General features: G+C 63.6%; 7 protein-coding genes across 7 annotated transcripts in view; 4 read left to right on the forward strand and 3 right to left on the reverse strand.

The window, feature by feature from the left end:
• Positions 1–2,414, forward strand: part of AMSG_08839 (uncharacterized protein) — a gene marked incomplete at both ends in the record, with an annotated part of 3,879 nt that extends 1,465 nt beyond the window's left edge. Inside the window, 2 exons of the mRNA XM_013898933.1 lie at positions 92–1,175; positions 2,255–2,414. Of these exons, the coding sequence (XP_013754387.1) occupies positions 92–1,175; positions 2,255–2,414 (1,244 nt within the window). The remainder of the gene's footprint in view (positions 1–91; positions 1,176–2,254) is intronic.
• A 685-nt stretch (positions 2,415–3,099) lies between these two features.
• AMSG_08841 (uncharacterized protein) lies at positions 3,100–4,632 on the forward strand (the record flags this gene model as incomplete). Its single annotated transcript, XM_013898934.1, has 1 exon — positions 3,100–4,632. The coding sequence occupies one exon, from the start codon at positions 3,100–3,102 to the stop codon at positions 4,630–4,632; it is 1,533 nt and encodes a 510-aa protein (XP_013754388.1).
• Positions 4,633–4,706: 74 nt separating this feature from the next.
• AMSG_08842 (uncharacterized protein) lies at positions 4,707–7,354 on the reverse strand (the record flags this gene model as incomplete). Its single annotated transcript, XM_013898935.1, has 2 exons — positions 4,707–4,753; positions 4,810–7,354. The coding sequence occupies 2 exons, from the start codon at positions 7,352–7,354 to the stop codon at positions 4,707–4,709; spliced, it is 2,592 nt and encodes an 863-aa protein (XP_013754389.1).
• An 891-nt stretch (positions 7,355–8,245) lies between these two features.
• AMSG_08843 (uncharacterized protein) lies at positions 8,246–9,310 on the forward strand (the record flags this gene model as incomplete). The annotated part of the gene is made up of 2 exons (XM_013898936.1): positions 8,246–8,290; positions 8,318–9,310. 2 exons carry the CDS (start codon positions 8,246–8,248, stop codon positions 9,308–9,310), a joined length of 1,038 nt encoding a protein of 345 aa, XP_013754390.1.
• AMSG_08844 (uncharacterized protein) lies at positions 9,135–10,805 on the reverse strand. Its single transcript, XM_013898937.1, has 2 exons — positions 10,639–10,805; positions 9,135–10,499 (listed from the first exon to the last, which is right to left on the reverse strand). Exons 1-2 carry the CDS (start codon positions 10,777–10,779, stop codon positions 9,345–9,347), a joined length of 1,296 nt encoding a protein of 431 aa, XP_013754391.1. The 5' UTR covers positions 10,780–10,805; the 3' UTR covers positions 9,135–9,344.
• A 760-nt stretch (positions 10,806–11,565) lies between these two features.
• On the forward strand, positions 11,566–14,205 carry AMSG_08845 (uncharacterized protein). Its single transcript, XM_013898938.1, has 2 exons — positions 11,566–12,116; positions 12,176–14,205. The coding sequence occupies exons 1-2, from the start codon at positions 11,604–11,606 to the stop codon at positions 13,943–13,945; spliced, it is 2,283 nt and encodes a 760-aa protein (XP_013754392.1). The 5' UTR covers positions 11,566–11,603; the 3' UTR covers positions 13,946–14,205.
• Positions 13,950–16,495, reverse strand: AMSG_08846 (uncharacterized protein; the record flags this gene model as incomplete). The annotated part of the gene is made up of 3 exons (XM_013898939.1): positions 13,950–14,539; positions 14,918–16,448; positions 16,475–16,495. 3 exons carry the CDS (start codon positions 16,493–16,495, stop codon positions 13,950–13,952), a joined length of 2,142 nt encoding a protein of 713 aa, XP_013754393.1.
• Positions 16,496–17,650: the final 1,155 nt, after the last annotated feature.

Consider the following 17,650-nt stretch of genomic DNA (forward strand, 5'->3'; position numbering starts at 1 on the left):
GGGCGCCATGCGGTACACCGCGGACAGTGCCTCCTGTGAGGTGCTGGAGGGACACATCAGCCGGTGTGCTGGGTGTGATTGCGCTGCCGAGTGCGGATGGCCCAGCTGCCTGTCCTGATCTCGTGGTCAGACGACAAGACGATCCGGGTGTGGCATGTTGCGGACGACGGGACGGGCGCCATGCGGTACACCGTGGACAGTGCCTCCTGTGAGGTGCTGAAGGGCCACACCAACGATGTGCGGGGTGTGATTGCGCTGCCGAGTGCGGATGGCCAGCTGCCTGTCCTGGTCTCGTGGTCGTGGGACGACACGATCAGGGTGTGGCATGCTGCGGACGACGGGACGGGCGCCATGCGGTACACCGTGGACAGTGCCTCCTGTGAGGTGCTGGAGGGCCACACCAAGTATGTGAAGGGTGTGATTGCGCTGACATGTGCGGATGGCCAGCTGCCCGTCCTGGTCTCGTGGTCGTGGGACAACACGATCCGGGTGTGGCATGCTGCGGACGACGGGACGGGCGCCATGCGGTACACCGCGGAAAGTGCCTCCTGCGAGGTGCTGAAGGGCCACACCAGCCTTGTGCGGGGTGTGATTGCGCTGCCGAGTGCGGATGGCCAGCTGCCTATCCTGGTCTCGTGGTCGAGAGACAGGACGATCCGGGTGTGGCATGCTGCGGACGACGGGACAGGCGCCATGCGGTACACCGCGGACGGTGCCTCCTGTGAGGTGCTGGAGGGCCACACTGACGGTGTGCTGGGTGTGATTGCGCTGCCGAGTGCGGATGGCCAGCTGCCTGTCCTGATCTCGTGGTCAGACGACAAGACGATCCGGGTGTGGCATGTTGCGGACGACGGGACGGGCGCCATGCGGTACACCGCGGACAGGACCTTCTGTGAGGTGCTGGAGGGACACATCAGCCGTGTGCTGGGTGTGATTGCGCTGCCGAGTGCGGATGGCCAGCTGCCGGTCCTGGTCTCGTGGTCGGAAGACAAGACGATCCGGGTGTGGCATCCTGTGGACGACGGGACGGGCGCCATGCGGTACACCGCAGACAGTGCCTCCTGTGAGGTGCTGGAGGGCCACACCAACCATGCGGAGGGTGTGATTGCGCTGCCGAGTGCGGATGGCCAGCTGCCCGTCCTGGTCTCCCGCCCATACTCCGGCGAGACGTTCGAGTGGCACTCCTCCCCACCGGCTACACCCTCCACGCCCGCCACCTCTCCTCCTTCTGGCTCCACGCCCGCCGCTTCACCTCCACCCACCCACGCAACAACTCCATCCGCATCACCATTGCCAACCACATCGGCCTCTCCATCCCCCACCCCTCCGACCCCAACCGCCTCCTCACCGTATTCTCCAACCGCCCCCCATCATCCTCCGCCGCCACCCATAACACCACCGCCTTTACTCCCCCGAGCACCACGCCCGCATCCTCGCCGCCGCCAGCATATCCGCAGCCTCCTGCGCCATGGGCCTCACCAGCGGATCGACCGACCAGCACCGCCGGATGAGCCCACAGACAGCGGCGTCCGAATCACCCGCCCTCGCACTAGCAGCGTTGCTGGTGAGGACCTGACGGCCGCCCCCCCATGGCATTGCTGCCATCAAACGCCGGCGCCCGCATGAGCATCTCGTAGAGGAGCGTGCCAAAGGTGAACATGTCGCCCTCAAACCCTCATCGGCTCCGCGCAGCTGCTCCGGCGCCATGCACGCCACCGATGGCACCACCGCCGTCGTCCCCCGGTTGCTCTTGATGACCATTCGTCCGCTTTTGTGGTCCACCACCACGTCGTGCCCGCCACCCGTGATCGAGTGGACCTCGGCGAGCGCACGCGCCAGCGCCAGCTCGATGCTCAGCGCCCACACGCGGTCGAGGCCCGAGCCCGAGCTCAGCTAACAGCGGCGTCCGAGCCCGGCCAGCCCGCTTCTGCTCCCGCTGCAACGACCGATCGTGCGGCCGCCCACGAGAAAGGCCTCGGCAGGGAGCTCCTCCAGCGACCCACAGTCGATGCGCGCGAAGATTACATGTGGCAGCAAGACCTTGGCCATCACCCGCGTGTACCCGCTGAGCGCCATCGGCCCGCCAGCCTCCAACACTGCCTCCATCTCGCGCCGCGAGGCGACGAGGCCGCCCCCGCGACAATCGCGCAGTAGCAAGCTCACTGAGGGTAGCCGCCAGACTCGTCTGCTCACCGTTGTACGGGCCGTAGGCAACAGCCATGTGACGACGACATAGACGACGCGGCGGGTGTAGAGGTCGCGGACTCGTCGTCAACCTCATCCGGCCGCTCGCCATCGATGAAGGTCTCGTCGATGCCGCCGCTGACAGCAACGCTGCCGGCGTTCACAGCAAGGCCGTTGTTGGAGCATCCGGTCCACTGATCGGCCGGCAGAACCACAGTCGCGAGGGCTGATGCAGCTAAGCAGCTCATCGACATCGGCAGTGCACCCACACATCCCTCGGCCGGTGCGAGTTGGTGCTTGGACTCATTGCCGCCACGAACATCGGGCAGATGGACAACTTCTCCGATATCTCTGCCACCACGGGGCTGCTTCCTGTGGTTTGCTACGCAGCGGCCTCGTCCCCATCCGTGTAGCACCTGCCAGCATCGTACCGCAGAATCGATAGCATAGCCTCGTTGATTTCGAGCTAGAGAGCCATCTCCCGGATTGCCGCCACTGCTACGAGTCGCCTGCACTCATGTCGATCCGACCGCCAAAGACAACTATGCCATCACCAAGGCCTCGCGTGCTGTGGCCACGTTGACATTGCCCGCCGCCTCCTCGCTGTCGATCGTGCCATTCCACCCACCACGACCACGCCGCCATCCGCATCGCCACGCGCAGCGGCCACTCTTCATGTCATCGCCCTCTTGCAACCAACACGCTGTTCCCTCCCAAGAGCATCCAAGCATACAGCAGCAAAAACTCTAACATCGCCGACAATGCGCCTCGCCCTCCTCATTCAGACCTCGCCATCATCCATCAAATTGTACAGCCCCATCGGGTCGGTCACCCCCGCCCACCCCCGCGCCCCCCCCCTCCCCCTTTCGCGCACGCGCCCACCCGTCCACCCGCCCGCTCCCGACTCACTTCACCATGGTAGTCTCCACAGTTGCCTGGTACCTTCTGTACTTTCTCGCGGCCTACGTGGTCTGGCACGTCCTCATCTGGCCCTGCCTCGTCCTCGTCATCTCACCCATGCGCGCTCTGCCTGGCCCCACACCGCTACCCGTTGTGGGCACTCTGTACAGGCTGAAGAAAAAGACCAATGGCCAGTCGAACATCCTTGATCTCGTCAGAGATTGGGTTGCTCGTGATTCACGCATGTACTGTGTGTGGAATGGCCCGCGTCCCGCCGTCGTCCTTTGCCATCCCGACACTATGTCAGTCGTCCTCCGCTCGTCCGTCTCCGTCTCTAAAGGCGCCGTCTACGACACCATCCGCCCATGGCTCGGCAACGGGCTACTGGTGGCAAGAGGTGCCGCCTGGCATGCGCGCCGCAAGCTCCTCACCCATGCCTTTCATTTTTCCATTCTCAAGCAATCGCACGACGTCGTTGCCCGCAATGCCGCCATCCTCATCGGCAAGCTCGCAGACGCCCGATCTGGTGAGCCTGCCGCCTACCTCGACCTCGCCCCGTTCATCTCGCGCTGCACTCTCGACATCATCTGCGAGGCCGCCATGAACGAAAAGGTCAACGTGCAGGACGCTGCCGACTCGCCCTATCTTGCTGCTGTCCACGAGGCCTCTACCCTCATGTTCCAGCGCATCCTTTCGCCGTGGTACGCCCCGGGCTTCCTCAACGGTCTCCTCTACAAGTTCTCCAAGCTCAAGGTGCAGACCGATGCCGTCCTCGGCACGCTCCATACCTTCACCAACTCGGTCATCGCTTCTCGCAAGGCGATGCTCGCCGCCCATCCGCTCTCGCCCGATGATGCGCACGTCTTCCTCGATCTTCTCCTCGCCGTCCGCGATGAGGACGGCGCCGGCCTCACCGACCGCGAGATTCGTGAAGAGGTTGATACCTTTATGTTTGAGGGCCACGACACCACATCAGCCTCCATTGCCTGGACACTGCATCTTCTCAGTCTCCACCGCGAGTGGGCCGATGCTGTGTTCAACGAGCTGGCTGCCGCGCCGTCGTTTGCCACCCATACCGCGACGGGGACGGCCACTCCCTGGATCCCGAGCGAGCGCGAGCTGGGCAGCTTCCGGGCCCTGCACAACGTCATCTGCGAGTCGCACCGCCTCTACCCGCCTGTTCCGTTTGTCTCCAGGCAGACGGCTGAGGACCACGTCGTGGACGGCTTTCGCATCCCCTCCGGCTCCAACGTCTCGCTCAACATCTATGCTCTGCATCACAACCCGACCGTCTGGCCCGATCCGGAGCGGTTTGACCCGTCCCGGTTTGAGAGTCCGCTCTCATCGCCATTTGCACACATCCCGTTCTCGGCCGGCTCGCGCAACTGCATTGGACGCAAGTTTGCTGAGCGTGAGGTGACCACTCTGGTCGCCGCTGTCGTTGCTGCCTACCACCTCGCCGCCGACCCGCACCACGACCCCTACCCGCGCCCTGATCTTATTCTTCGCCCGGCCAACGGTCTCCGCGTCAAACTCACCCCGCGCTGATCTCGCTGCCTGCTCGTCACGGCAGCTGCAGCATGTACAACCCGGTGTACGTGTCGAGCAACGCGTAGCCTCGCTCAAAGTCGGTCGCAGATGGGAGCATGCCGCCCAAACGGAGGAAAAACTGCTGATAGCCCACAAAGCTGAACGGCCAGCCGACTGTCGCCGCAAGCTCGCCACTGTCGAGGTCGCAGGCAAAGATCATCGGTGAGTCTTGTGCCTGGATCCACCCGCGCGAAGCCGTGAAGAGCGCGTCGACGTTGAGGTTGGCCTGCGACGGCGCAAACCACTTCCAACTCGGCAAGTTGACGCCCACTGCTCCGGGCCGGACCTCGTACGCCGCAATGCTGGAGCCTTGGCGGGAAACGGCAGCGTCAATGCCCGACGTCATCGTGTGGAACCGAGGAATCTGCCCGCCGCCGACCGAGCCGACCGAGTAGGCTTCGGCGCCTGCCACGCAGTCGCCGCTCTGAAGGCACGCCATCGTCCTCGCGCCAGCCAAGCTAAACAGATACGGGCCCTTGGCTCCATCGGTGTAGCCAAAGTAACCGGTCCGCACAAAGACCTGTGCGCCTGTCGCCACGTTAAAGATGTGCATAGCCGACGAGAGCCGCGACGACGCATGGATGTAAACAAAGCCAAGCGAGTCAAAGACGGCGTTGGAGACGCCAGTTCCGATCTCGCCGCGGTCGACGTCGGTGAGCGAGGTGTTGAACTCGCGAACAACCTTGGCAGTGGCCGCGTCGATGACGGCTGCGCGGTCACCGACAAAGACCGCCACAACGCCAAGCTCACCGTCCCAGCCCAGCGAGACTAAAGCGGCGTCCTGAGCTTCACGTACAGTAAACGGCGTCCGGACATGCTCTTTCACCGCAAGTGTGCCGAGCTCGATGCGGCGGGCCTCGACGTAGCCGGCCTCATCGTCGGCGAGGACATAGAACTCGGTGGCATCGCGGTAGACATTGCTGTTGTCGACGTACACCCGGACACCGTCAAGCGACTGCTCTCCCATCAGCACTACTCCGTCGGTCGTCGGCATGTACGCCCGCAGTGTCTCCTTCTCCTCCACCACAAACACATCGCCTGATGCGCCCTTGCCCACAAACGACGGCGTGATCGCATACTTGCCGCTCGCGCTCGTCACATTCCAGCGGAATGGCTGTGACTTGCCCGACGCATACGTCGCAAGCGGCACTGTGGTTGCGGTCACCTCGTACCTGCACGAGGTTGCTGATGTGGCCCAGCATGTGACGGAAATGACGAACGTGTCCGGCTGCGTCACAGGCACGCTGAGCGTGTTGGTCCCATCCGATGCCTTGGCGAGCGTCTGCTTCACATCGTACGCCGGCGATGCCACTGTCGTTGAGAGCGAGACGTCACTCGACGACGGCACAACCGAGACCACTAGCGACGCAAACGGGTCGGTGACATCAAACGCGTACTCTTGCCCGGTCCCGCTCTCCTGGCTCGCAGCGTGTGCCGTGCCGTTGACAAGGTGCAGCGGCTCGTCGGCGAGCCAGACTTCCGGTTTGGCTAGTGCGGAGCCGGGCTCGAGATCGAGCTTAATCACCTGCGTCTTGCCGTAGTAGTGGTACGGCGGCGTGATGAACCACGCGGTCGTGCCATCATCGGCCATCACAGCCAGCTCGGGATGGCCGGCCGGCTTTTCGAGGCCGGCCACGGTCAGTCCACGCGCGCTTACCAGCTTTCCCGAGTTGTCGTAGTCAGAGACGACGACAACGCCTTGCGTAGCATCGACGTGGTTTGCGGCGAGGCCCACAGTCGTCACACCGCCATGGAGCCGTGGGATCATGGCCGGGAACGCCTCGCCCGATACGCCCTCGGGGTAGAGCGCGCCCGATGCCGCAACGACGGCAAAGCTTGCTGTCGCGTCGACTGTGAGCGAGCAGAGGCGCCGGTCGTCGCCCACGTGGTACGCGATGTGGAGGAGTATGAGGCTGTCGGAGATGATGTGGTTGGCGGTGAGAACAAGGGTAAGATCGTCAGCGCTGACGCCTTTGGCAAGCGCCGCCGCCACGCCCGGACACTGGCTGCCATCGAGCTCGACCTCGATCATCTCGCACGGCAGCGGCGTGTTGGGATCGATGACCCCGCATTTGGCCGGGAGCGCGTACTTGAACGAGGTCTTGACTCCAGTCTGAGGATAAGTCCATGGCAGCGAGTAGAAGATGGCGCTGGTAGCGGATGGGCCGAGGCCGGCCACCGAGCGGGTGTCCTTGGGCGAGCCGTAGGCCCGAAAGTGTGCGCCGTCGGCGAGCGGCTTGGCATCTGGCGAGTAGACGACAGCGTAGTTGAACGTGGTGGTCGAGTCCGGATACGCCGATGCTGTCATTCCCATCTGCAGGACCTGTCGGCCCCCTGCCAGCGGGCCGGCGTATGATGGTGAGAGATTGGCGTGCTCGTCGACGAGCACGGGGCGGCCGGCCGAGATGGTGGTGGCGTCAAAGACCAGAGCGCCGTACTTGTCGCAGTCGACGAACCACAGCGGGACCGAAGCGTCAGCGGTCGCCGCCACAAACGCTGCGTTCTTCATGTATGCAACCTGGGGAACAGTTCTTGCCGCCTCGGCCAGTGCCGAGTTGTTGACCACGGTGATCAGCTCGAGCGAGCCGGCATCAATGACGGCAATGCCGCCAATCATGGCAATGTGGATCTCGGGCCGCCCACGTCTGGGCTTGCCCACATACCCCGCTGTGTACACCATCGTCGACTGTTGATATCCCGCCGGCAGAGCAAGCATCACGCTCGTCTGTGTCCCGTTGGTCACCGGCACCGGCGACGACACGTCTGAAAAACCCTGGCCAACTCCAATGCCCGACAAAAGTGGCTCTCCTTGACGACCGCCGGCAGTACACGCAGAGCCTGCAAACGCCGCCGCAAACACGACCACGACCACGAACACCAGACGAGCTGATGTGGCATACGACAGCATATGGAAATTCGCTATGTGGTTGGGCAAAGGTGAACGAGAGGTGGGCTCGCCAACGCAGAAGTCTTGCGCAGTCAGGCACCTGACGACAAGTTAGCTTGCGTATGCAGGTCGCGCCGGTCGGCGTGCGTGAGCGTGCACACGGTCGATGGACCACCAGCAAGCGGGAGCAATGATCAATCTCGCCGGAGTATGGCACAGAGACGGGCGTCACTCGATTTTGATGTTGACTCGACCGAGTTGACACGGTGCACGGCCTGGCTGACTTTGGCTTTTGCAGAGACTGATCACCCACCGCTGGCCGATCGACCCATGACAGCCTCGGCAACAGCGTGGATGAACAACAACCAGCTTGATTCAGCCCCGAGTCCGGCCCCTTCTAGCACCGATCCCGTCCCGCCCATCCTCTCCCGTCGATCCCGTCCCTCCCATCCCCTCCCGTCGATCTGATCTCGTCCCTCCCATCCCGCCCCACCAATCCCTCTCCGCCGACCCCGCCGTACCCATCCCCCCCCTCTCCCACCCACCCGCCACCGCCAATCGGCCAATCCCGCATCGGTCAGTCGCGACACGGCCAATGCGAGCGCGACACGACTCAAACAGAGGCCTCTGCACTCTGACGGGCACCTCCACTCACGGCGCACGTGACTCCAAGGCGAGACGACCATGTTCACAGGGAGCCTACGACGGATGCTGAGCAGTAGCGCAGGAGTACTTGCTGGAAGTGGGGCGAGACAGGGCGCGGCGGCGCCGCTTGTGGTCTTCTCAAAGTCGGCCAAGGCGGCTCAGAGGGAGCGGACGGGCGGATGCGGCGAGTTTGGTGCCTCTCATGCGGTGGATGCTGACTTTCTCAAGCGGGAGCTTGCGGCTGTCATTGATGATCGCATGGATGATGTTCTGAGGGACTTCCCCACCGTGCTGGACCTTGGATCGGCTGGTGGGGCGCTCTCGCTCCGCCTCGCCGCCCGCAAGGACGTCAATCAGGTCATTGCTGCAGACTCGGCTCAGGCGCTGATGGGCAGAGATCTGATGCTGGCGCTCGGTCGGGAGCTTCCGAAGGATAGCTCGGATCGACTCTCGTTCATCAACTCGCTGCATCCGCGCATTGAGCACGTGGTCCTGCCTGAGGCCGAGGACGCCATCGCGTCAACGCTGGGTCGCCACGCACCGTTTGATGCGGTAGTCTCGAACCTTGCACTGCACTGGATGAACGACTTGCCGGGCGTGCTGAGCCAGATCCTGCACTTGCTCAAGCCTGACGGTCTGTTCTTGGGCACGATGTACGGCGGCGAGACGCTGCGGGAGCTGCGCATTGCGCTGCAGCTTGCGGAGACCGAGCGCGACGGCGGCATCTCGCCGCATGTCTCGCCGCTCGCCGAGTCGCATGCCGTCGGCAACCTGCTGACGGCCGCCGGCTACTCGCTCGTCATGGTTGACGTCGACACGGTGACTGTTCACTACGCCGACGCGTTCAAGCTCATGGACGACCTGCAGCTGATGGGCGAGAACAACGCGGTGCTCTCGTCGCGCGGGTACGTGTCCAAGGACGTGCTGATGGCGGCGGCGGCGATTTACAACGAGCTGTTCTATGACGCCGAGGCTGGCGGCGTCCGCGCCACCTTTGACGTCCTCAATCTGGTCGGGTGGCGGCCGGACGCGTCGCAGCCGCAGCCGCTGGCGCGCGGCTCGGCAACAGCTTCGCTCAAGGATCTGGGACAGGGCAGCTCGTAAGGGCCGCGGGTGAGCGCCGTGTGCGCTCGCTCGCTCAGCCGACGAGCGAGTCGAGAAGCAGGAGGGTGCCAGCAAAGAGGATGCCGAGGACGGCGTCGACGACGATGTTGCCAGTAAAGCCAAAGATGACGAACCGGGCGCGGTGGGTGGTCGAGTGGATGGCAACGAGCAGCCGCTCGACAGAGTCGGACGGTAGCGCCATTTCGTACTTGAGAAGGACGTCGCGGAGGCCGCGACAAGCGCGCGACATGCGCGAGACGACGTGGAAAAAGTAGAACTGCAGCGCGCACGCGAGGACAAGGAGCCAGAGCGCAAAGGGGATCATCTCGGAAGAGATGAACGAGTCCGAGTTGGTGATGGACCAGAAGATGAGGAAGATGCCCGAGACCGAGAGGACGGTCGTTGCGGTGTAGCCTGCGCGCCAGTGTGCAATGTGCTCGTCGATTTTCTCGAGCAGAGTGATGTGCATGGTGAGCGCGTCGTTGACCGACCGCCGGTGGCCCTCGATGGTCGACGCGTACCGCTCGATGATGATGCGCATCAACGCCCACGTCATCGAGAACGAGCCGGCAAAGACAATGGGAATGGCGAGGACCCAGATGGAGACGATGAAGAACGGGACGGCGGCCATGCCGAGGATGGCCAGCGGCGACCGATTGGCCACCCGCTCGAGCGGGTTGGAGGCAAAGAACATGACGCTCATGATGACCGCCGCCACCGGCACGGCCACCGCCATCCCGGCCAAGTGCCGGCGGACCACCCGCTCGGCCTGGCGCGAGTACCGCGGGCCGTACAGCACAACCTCGTCGAAGAGCTTCGCCAGATGGCCAGCCCGCGCGTACCACACCATGTGGATGTACACGAGCGGCGGAATGGCAAAGATGGAAAAGGCGCCCAGAAACGCCCCACCCGACCAGCGGACGTACGCCACCGTGCCGAGGACAGGCATGGCAAGGAGTACAAATATCATGCCGTATGTCACCATCGAGCATGTGCACCGCACGCCCCAAGGTCCCGGTCGCCCGAGCGTCAACGCGCACGCCAGCCACCGCAGCGACCGCTGTCCGCCGCAGCACCGCCTGTGCTGGACCACTCCAGACTCGAGAAAACCCGACTCTTTCCGCTGCACAACCGTCTCACCCACCTGCACCCGCGAGCTCGGCCGTCTCCTGCTCTGAATGCCTGTGATCTGCGAGCCTCCCGCCCCATCATCCGGCATGATGAGTGAATAAAAATTTGCAGCACCCTCACCCCCACCCCCCACCCATCACCCATCCTGGCAGCCGAACAGCACCCTCTCGCCCTCCTGCCCCGCACACAGCACGTACCAGGAACGCTTCACCGCGTCCGCGCGAATGCGCACTTTCTGAGCCGCTCCTAAACGAGCGCTCGTTGTCTTCGTACGACGAGGTGTACAGGCCGCCGCCACCAGTGCCCATGGAGTCCTCTATGTCGTCCAGCTCGGCCATGGCCGTGGTGGGGTGCGGAGTCGAGCTGAGTCGTGTGGGCGAAGCCAAAGCCACCCGACGGTCTCGAGCTATCTGCCAACCGCTGCAGCCAACCTGCTCAGCGCATCCGATGACGGAACAAGAAGATGATGGAGAAGGGTCGGCATAAGCCGATCTGGCTGGCTCTGATCATTGCCACCGAACGACGAATCATTGTTCTCCAACGATAACCAATGACTACAACGATGACCAACGATTACCGACAATCACCAACGATTACCAACGATAACCACAATCATCAATCACCAACGATAACCACAACCAACAATCACCAACGATAACCAACGGTAACCACAATCATCAATCACCAACAATCACCAACGATAACCACAATCATCAATCACCAACAATCACCAACGATAACCACAATCATCAATCACCATCGATAACCAACGATGACCACAATCATCAATAACCAACGATAACCACAATCATCAATCACCAACAATCACCAACGATGACCACAATCATCGATAACCAACGATGACCACAATCATCAATAACCAACGATAACCACAATCATCAATCACCAACAATCACCAACGATGACCACAATCATCAATAACCAACGATGACCACAATCATCAATAACCAACGATAACCACAATCATCAATCACCAACGATAACCACAACCAACAATCACCAACGATAACCAACGATAACCACAATCATCAATCACCAACGATAACCACAACCAACCGCTTCCCGCCCTCCTCCACACACACACGCAGACACACACCTCACACACCTCGCACACCACACACCCCTCCACCTCCCACACAGGATGATGGCATCAGACATGCGACGGAGACAGCATTGGGCAAGTCGATTCATCCATGGAGACGCCCGACCCACACTCGACGACGTCGAGTACACGTACAATGAGGACGTTCTGCTCGTCCGTGAGCTCGACTGCTCGGGAGGCGATGGTGGCCCGACGAGGCAATCATGGCCAGCCTTTGTCAACGACTACGTCGAGCATCACAAGGAGTTCCCTCATCTATATCCGCGCACACTTCCGCTTCCCTTTCACGTTACTCGCCGTCTCATCGAGCTCAAACTGCCGGCGCCTGGCAAGCCTCCGTCGGCGAGGTACAGGCTCATCAAGAAGGATCTCGAACTGACTCGCAGCGCACTTGGCATTTCGCCCAGAGGCAGCAACGGCGAGACTGGCTCGAGCAGGGCTGCAGGCGACGGCTTGATCTCCGGGAGTGATGACGACGATGGCGACGGCGGCGACGGCGGTCGGGGTCGAGGCAGCGGCGGGAGCGGCGGCGATCCGCAGAACGTGGCTCGGGTCCAAATCGGGCTTGCCTGCCGCGGCCGGCCGCTAAAACGATGCTGGTGAAGCGGCAGTCTCTGGCAGACGCATCGCCGGTCATCGCCGACGTGGTCGACGGCTTTGTGCCGAGCCCGGAGATGCATGTGCCGCAACTGCAGTTCTCGGACCGCGGCGTCGTGTATGATGACGCCGACTCTTTTGACATGTTTGCGCCGCAGACCTTTGCACGGTTTGTGCTGTGGGCGGAAAACCCGCGGATTCTGAAGGAGGAGAAGGCGCTGACGAGCGAGCTGGAAGACATTGCCGCCGAGTTTAACGGCCTCAAGAGCGATCTGCGGTCTGAGCATGAGGCCGCGCGCGACTTTCGTCGCGCAGAGATCCTCAAGCTGCGGGCTCGCGAAGAGAAGCGTGTCCGAGCGGTGATGGACGCCCAGTTTGAGGCCGATGTCCGGGCGCTGCGTGTCCAGCACGAGGCGCACGTTCGTCTCGAGCTCTCCAAGCTGACCTTCAAGTACGAGGCCGTGCTCGCCGAAATCGACGCCTTTCACGAGGCGCAGCGCGAGCAGTGCCTCAAGGTTGCTGACGAGCTCGCGCACGCCCAGTTTGCCAAGCTCGAGAAGCGAGTCGACGAGGTCCGGTCGGCAACCGACCGCATCTTTGACCCGTCGAGCCTGCTCCCGCTCACCCTCCTCGCCGAACATCTCCGCGCCGAAGAGCTCAAGCTCGACTGCGTCACAGTGATGGCGGCCAACTGGCGCAAGTATGCACACGCGCCCGAGCTCGCCTCGCCGCACCTCCGCGACGACACCCGATGCAAGATCCTGGCCGCGCTGGAAGACGACGCGCTACTGGGCACGCTTGCGGTCGCCGACGTCGACGACGCCTGGAACTCGGTGCCTGGCCTTGCGCATCACCATCGCGACGTGGTGACGGGCGCGGGCCGGGCAATTGCGGTTGCCAAACGGTACACCAAGCGGACCACTCTCGACGTGGCACTCCTGCTCCGCGAGTTCAAGTACCGCGTGCTCCGGATCGCGCAAGAGCTTGCAAGCATTCCGCTGCTCAAGCTCAAGAAGATTCAGGCCGAGGCCGCGGGCTCGCGGACCGCCAACGAGTACGGCCCGTGGCTGGAGCTCATCGGCCACGAGCTGGAGAAGCGACAGCGCTCAAACCCGACCTTGACCCTCAAGCGCGGCGTCTGCTCTGCCGCCGCGCACGTGAACGGCCTGGTGGCCAAGCCGCGCCAGCCGCTGCTGTACGTGCTTGTGCACGCCGCGACTGCGCCACGGACCGAGTCCCAGTACGGCGCGTGCTACTTTGAGGCCACAGTCCTCGCCGCGCCGCACGACCCGGCGCTGGGCACGGTGGCGCTCGGCCTCGACGTGCCGCGGTCAGTGGTGGAGGATGTGGTGCCAGGCATCACGCCCGAGCCGACGTTTGTGGCGCTCAACAACGAGCACGTCGCCGCCGGCGAAGACGCACTCGCGTCAGAGCCGTACGGCTTTGTCTGGCAGTCGGACGGTTACATCCACGCCGGCGGAACGTCGCACTTTGTGGGCGTTGGCTTCCGCGAGGCCGACGTCATCGGCGTCGGCCTCGACCAAGGTGAGCGACAGATCCACTTTTACAAGAACGGCGAGTCGCTCTTCTCGCTCCTGGCCGACGATTCAGTCCTCCCGCGGCTCAGGATCGAGACTGCGGGGTACTCGCTGGTGCCGGCTGTCTCGTTCTACGCGGCGCTCGATCCGGACGCGGTCGAGGTCGAGTTCAACTTTGCCGGCCCGTTTGACGCCGAGCTCCCTGCCCACTTTGGCCCGATGTCGTCCGGCGCGTCGACGCTGTGAGGCGTCACAGACTGCTGCCGCTGCCAAAGACGTCGTCGAGCGCGCCGGTTACGAGCGACGGCGAGGCGGTCGAGAACATGGTCGTTGGATACACCGCGGTGCCCCATTCGGGGTGTGACAGCATGGTGCACGGTCCAGAGATGACCGTCGGGTAGCGGAGGAGTGTCAGCGTGTGCGTCACGTCCGCATACGTCGACGGCCCGGGCTGCGATCGCTGTGGAATGCCCGACGCGGGGTCGGTAAAGTCAAAGACGTACGGCGGCGCGCCTGCAGCTCGCGCTCTGGCGGCCAGCGCGGCCTCGACAGCCTCTGCTAGCGCCACAAAGTTCTCCAGCAGCACATCCTTCTCGCCGGCCGCAATGGCTGACCAATCAGCAAGATCGGCTGCGGCATATTGAGAGATCGGCACCACAACGGCGTTAGTTTCGGCCACAGCAGCCCGACCGTGGCATGGCTTCACCCACTCTGGGAACACGCTCACCAGCGACATGGTCATCGCTCTCGGCATGCGATGAACAGAGAACTCGCACTCGATGCCGCCAAACACACCGCGCCGCGGTCCTGCCAGACACCACTTGCGCCCGGCGACGAGGACTCTTCCACCAGCATCAGCCCCCGCCTCCGCACCCTCAATCGCCTCCCCAATCGCCAGCCCGTCGCCAGCCACCGCTTCCCCAGCCTCCCCGGCAGTCTCCACATGCACAGCCATGACACAAGACAAAGTCCCACACACACACACACACACACACACACACGCGAAACGCTTCACAGAGCCCACGCACAACTCTCTATGAGAGCGGCGTGAGCAAATAGCCCGACTCTGGCAATCTCTGTCCTCATCGATGTGGTGGAGCCGGCTGACGTGGCGGGATCACTGGGCCAGCCGGGCCGGACCGGGGGCCGGCCGGCGATGGCTGCGGGGCCAGGTTGTGGAGCGGTCTTTACACATCGGCCAACAACGGGTTGTCGTACTTTTGTCGCGAGCGGCGTTGATGATATCAAGGTGGTCTGGGTTGAGCGCATCGAGCATGAGGGCCGGGAGGCCCGCGTTGGGGTTGCGCGTCTTGGCCTCCATCCGCGCGAGCTGGGCCACGGCAGCTTCGGCGGCGGCCGACGATGCGCCCGACGCTGCTACGGTGGCCGCGAGCTCCGGGTCGCCTGACAAAACCTGCTTGGCGAGACTGGACTCGGTTATGGCGAGCCCCTCGCGGAGCGTGCCGGCCCAATCAACAATCGATTCGTCGATGGTGTCGCTCATGCCCTGAACCGCCGAGAGCCGCGCGTCGCGTGAGGTCGCCGGCGCAGTCCGCTGCGTCTCGAGCGAGACCGAGGTCGAGACGACCGACCGGATGACGCAGTCGAGGCTGCGCTCCTGCAAGACTGCGAGGCCGCGGAGCTGCTCGAGCACCGTCTCCATCTCGCTGAGGCGAACCTTTTCGTCCTGGGTGATGAGCCACGCCCGGCGGAGCTTGGGTGAGTCCTTGATGTTGGCCTTGACCAGCGCGTCGCCGCGCGCGTTCCAGCTCTCCATCTTGCGCTGCAAGCTTGCAACCTCAGTTCGAGCCTTGCCGGCCCGAGTCTGGGCGCTGCAGGCCTCACTCACCGCCGCGTAAGCCTCGCGGAGAGCCCTGGTCACAGCCCCGGCCTCGTCGCGAAAGCCGTCGAGCGCCGCCGCGCGGCTTGCCGACGCCGCCTGCAGCTCGCATGCAAGCTGCTCCTCGTCCTCAAGCGCCTGCACCGCCGCACGCGCGGCCTTGGTCGCCTTGCCCGCGTCGCGACTCTTGCGTGACCGCTCACCATGCGCGGCAACAACAGCGGCCTCGTTGGCGAGCGCCGTCTTGAGCGCCGCCTGCGCGTCGGCGAGCGCGCTCGCGCGGCTGCGCGCCGCATTGTCGGCAATGGCGGCAAGGAGCTCCGCCTGTCGGGCCCGGGCCGCGGCGAGGTCGGCATCAAGCGTCGGCGACGGCGCAGTCGAGACCAAGTCGAGCTGCTGCCGCTCGCCGCCGCCCTTCTCTCTCCCGCGCTTCCGCCCGGCGACGTTCCGCCCGCGCCGGGCCTCGCGCTCTGCGCGCTTGGCCTCGCGTGCCGCCGCCCAAGCCGCCGCCTCGGCCGCCGCTGCTGCTGCCGCCGCCGCCGCCGGATCCTCATCCTCCCCGTCCGACTCGGACTCGGTCGCCGGCCACACTCCCGCCGGATCCGCTGCCGCCTCGGACGACTCGGTCTCGGTCTCGTCCTCAGTCGAGTCTGACGACGACGATGACTCCGCCGACTTGCTCTCGTCGGCCTCGTCGGCCTTGTCACGGTAGCTCTTGCTCAACAGCGACCCCGAGCGACGATGCGGCGAGCGCGAGCGCGACCGACGGATGACAACGCGGATGACGTCTGGCGAGCGGCGACGGACAAACGGCCGCGCCTTTCCGCCACCGTAGAACGTGCCCTCTGCCCCGAGCTCGTCCAGCAGCTCCTCATCGAGCGCGGCATCGTACGAGTCTTCGTCCCAAAACTCATCCGAGTACTCTCCGCCGTAACCGTCTCGTCCACCACGCCCATGGTAGCCGTCGTAGCCGTCGTAGCCACCGTCGTAGCCACCGTCATAGCCACCGTCATAGCCATAACCATCATCATCGACATGACCATGATGCGGATGACGAGAATGACGATGGCGATCAGCAGCCGGACTCTGACGACTCTTCCTCGCCTCTGCCCGTGTCGACCTCAGCACTGCTGCCGACAACGGCAACGGCTTTGCCTCTGCATGACCTCCTGCCGCATTCCGTTCCTGCCACAATGACTTTGTCCGACCAACCACTCTATGCTTTTCCACCGCACCATTTCCGCCGCCTTGTCCACCACTGCCACCGCCGCCACCACCACCACCACCTCTGCCATCGCCTTCCCTGCCGGCACTGCCTTGCCTCACACCTCCTCGTCCACGAGGCCCACTACGGGCATTCCGTCCACGTCCTCCGCCTGCCATGACCCAAGTCGAGTATAAGAGAGGAAGGGGAGGGTGAGAGGGTGAGAGGGGTGCGTGACGTGGTGCTGCCCGTACCCCTGCCCGTCTCCTCCCTTCCCTGCTCCGTCCCCGTGTCTGTCTCTGTCGGCCGTTCGTTGGTTCGTCGGCCGCCAACGGCAAAATGGTGAGATAATCAATGGTCTTGTTGAATTAATGGTTACCCCTCCCCCCTCGCTCTGCCCGCCCGCCCTCCCTTCAACCCTCAATTAATTAATGTTCATTAATCGTAAACCACCCCCCTCCCCACATCTCCCGCGAGAACAACCACCAAAAACGCCAGGGATGCCGCGATCGATCGCAGAACATACACTCATGGCAACATATCCCTGCCTCCCCCCCCTGGCCTCTCCCGACCTCCCCCCTGACCTCGCCCTCATCCCCCCCCTCCCCCCTCCCCCCCCCTTCCCCTCATCCCCTCATCCACAAGAAGAACCCAACCAGCCCAGCTCAAAGCAACATGACTAACCCTCTCACACAGCCATCTAAGCCACAATTGCCCCACATCACCGCTCTTCCTCCCCCCCTCCAGGACACAGCCACTGACGGCTACAACCAGCACCACCACCACCCCACCCCACCCCACCCCACTCTCACTCACCCTACTCATCCCCCACTCCACTCTCTACACACCACGCTCTCTACACACGCTACACCATGAAGCTCGTCAAGTACGCCCCCGCCCCCCCCCC

This window comes from Thecamonas trahens (genome assembly GCF_000142905.1).
Source record: "Thecamonas trahens ATCC 50062 unplaced genomic scaffold supercont1.49, whole genome shotgun sequence".
Lineage (NCBI taxonomy): Eukaryota > Apusomonadida > Apusomonadidae > Thecamonas > Thecamonas trahens.

What these genes read in the sequence shown, in the direction of transcription:
- AMSG_08844 (XM_013898937.1), bottom strand. Translation starts at nt 10,779, where the DNA reads ATGGCCGAGCTGGACGACATAGAGGACTCCATGGGCACTGGTGGCGGC. An exon ending in GACGCGGTGAAGCGTTCCTG is followed by an intron (nt 10,500 to 10,638) that starts GTACGTGCTGTG and finishes GGAGGCTCGCAG; the next exon opens with ATCACAGGCATTCAGAGCAG.
- AMSG_08845 (XM_013898938.1), top strand. Translation starts at nt 11,604, where the DNA reads ATGATGGCATCAGACATGCGACGGAGACAGCATTGGGCAAGTCGATTC. An exon ending in ATCCGCAGAACGTGGCTCGG is followed by an intron (nt 12,117 to 12,175) that starts GTCCAAATCGGG and finishes GTGAAGCGGCAG; the next exon opens with TCTCTGGCAGACGCATCGCC.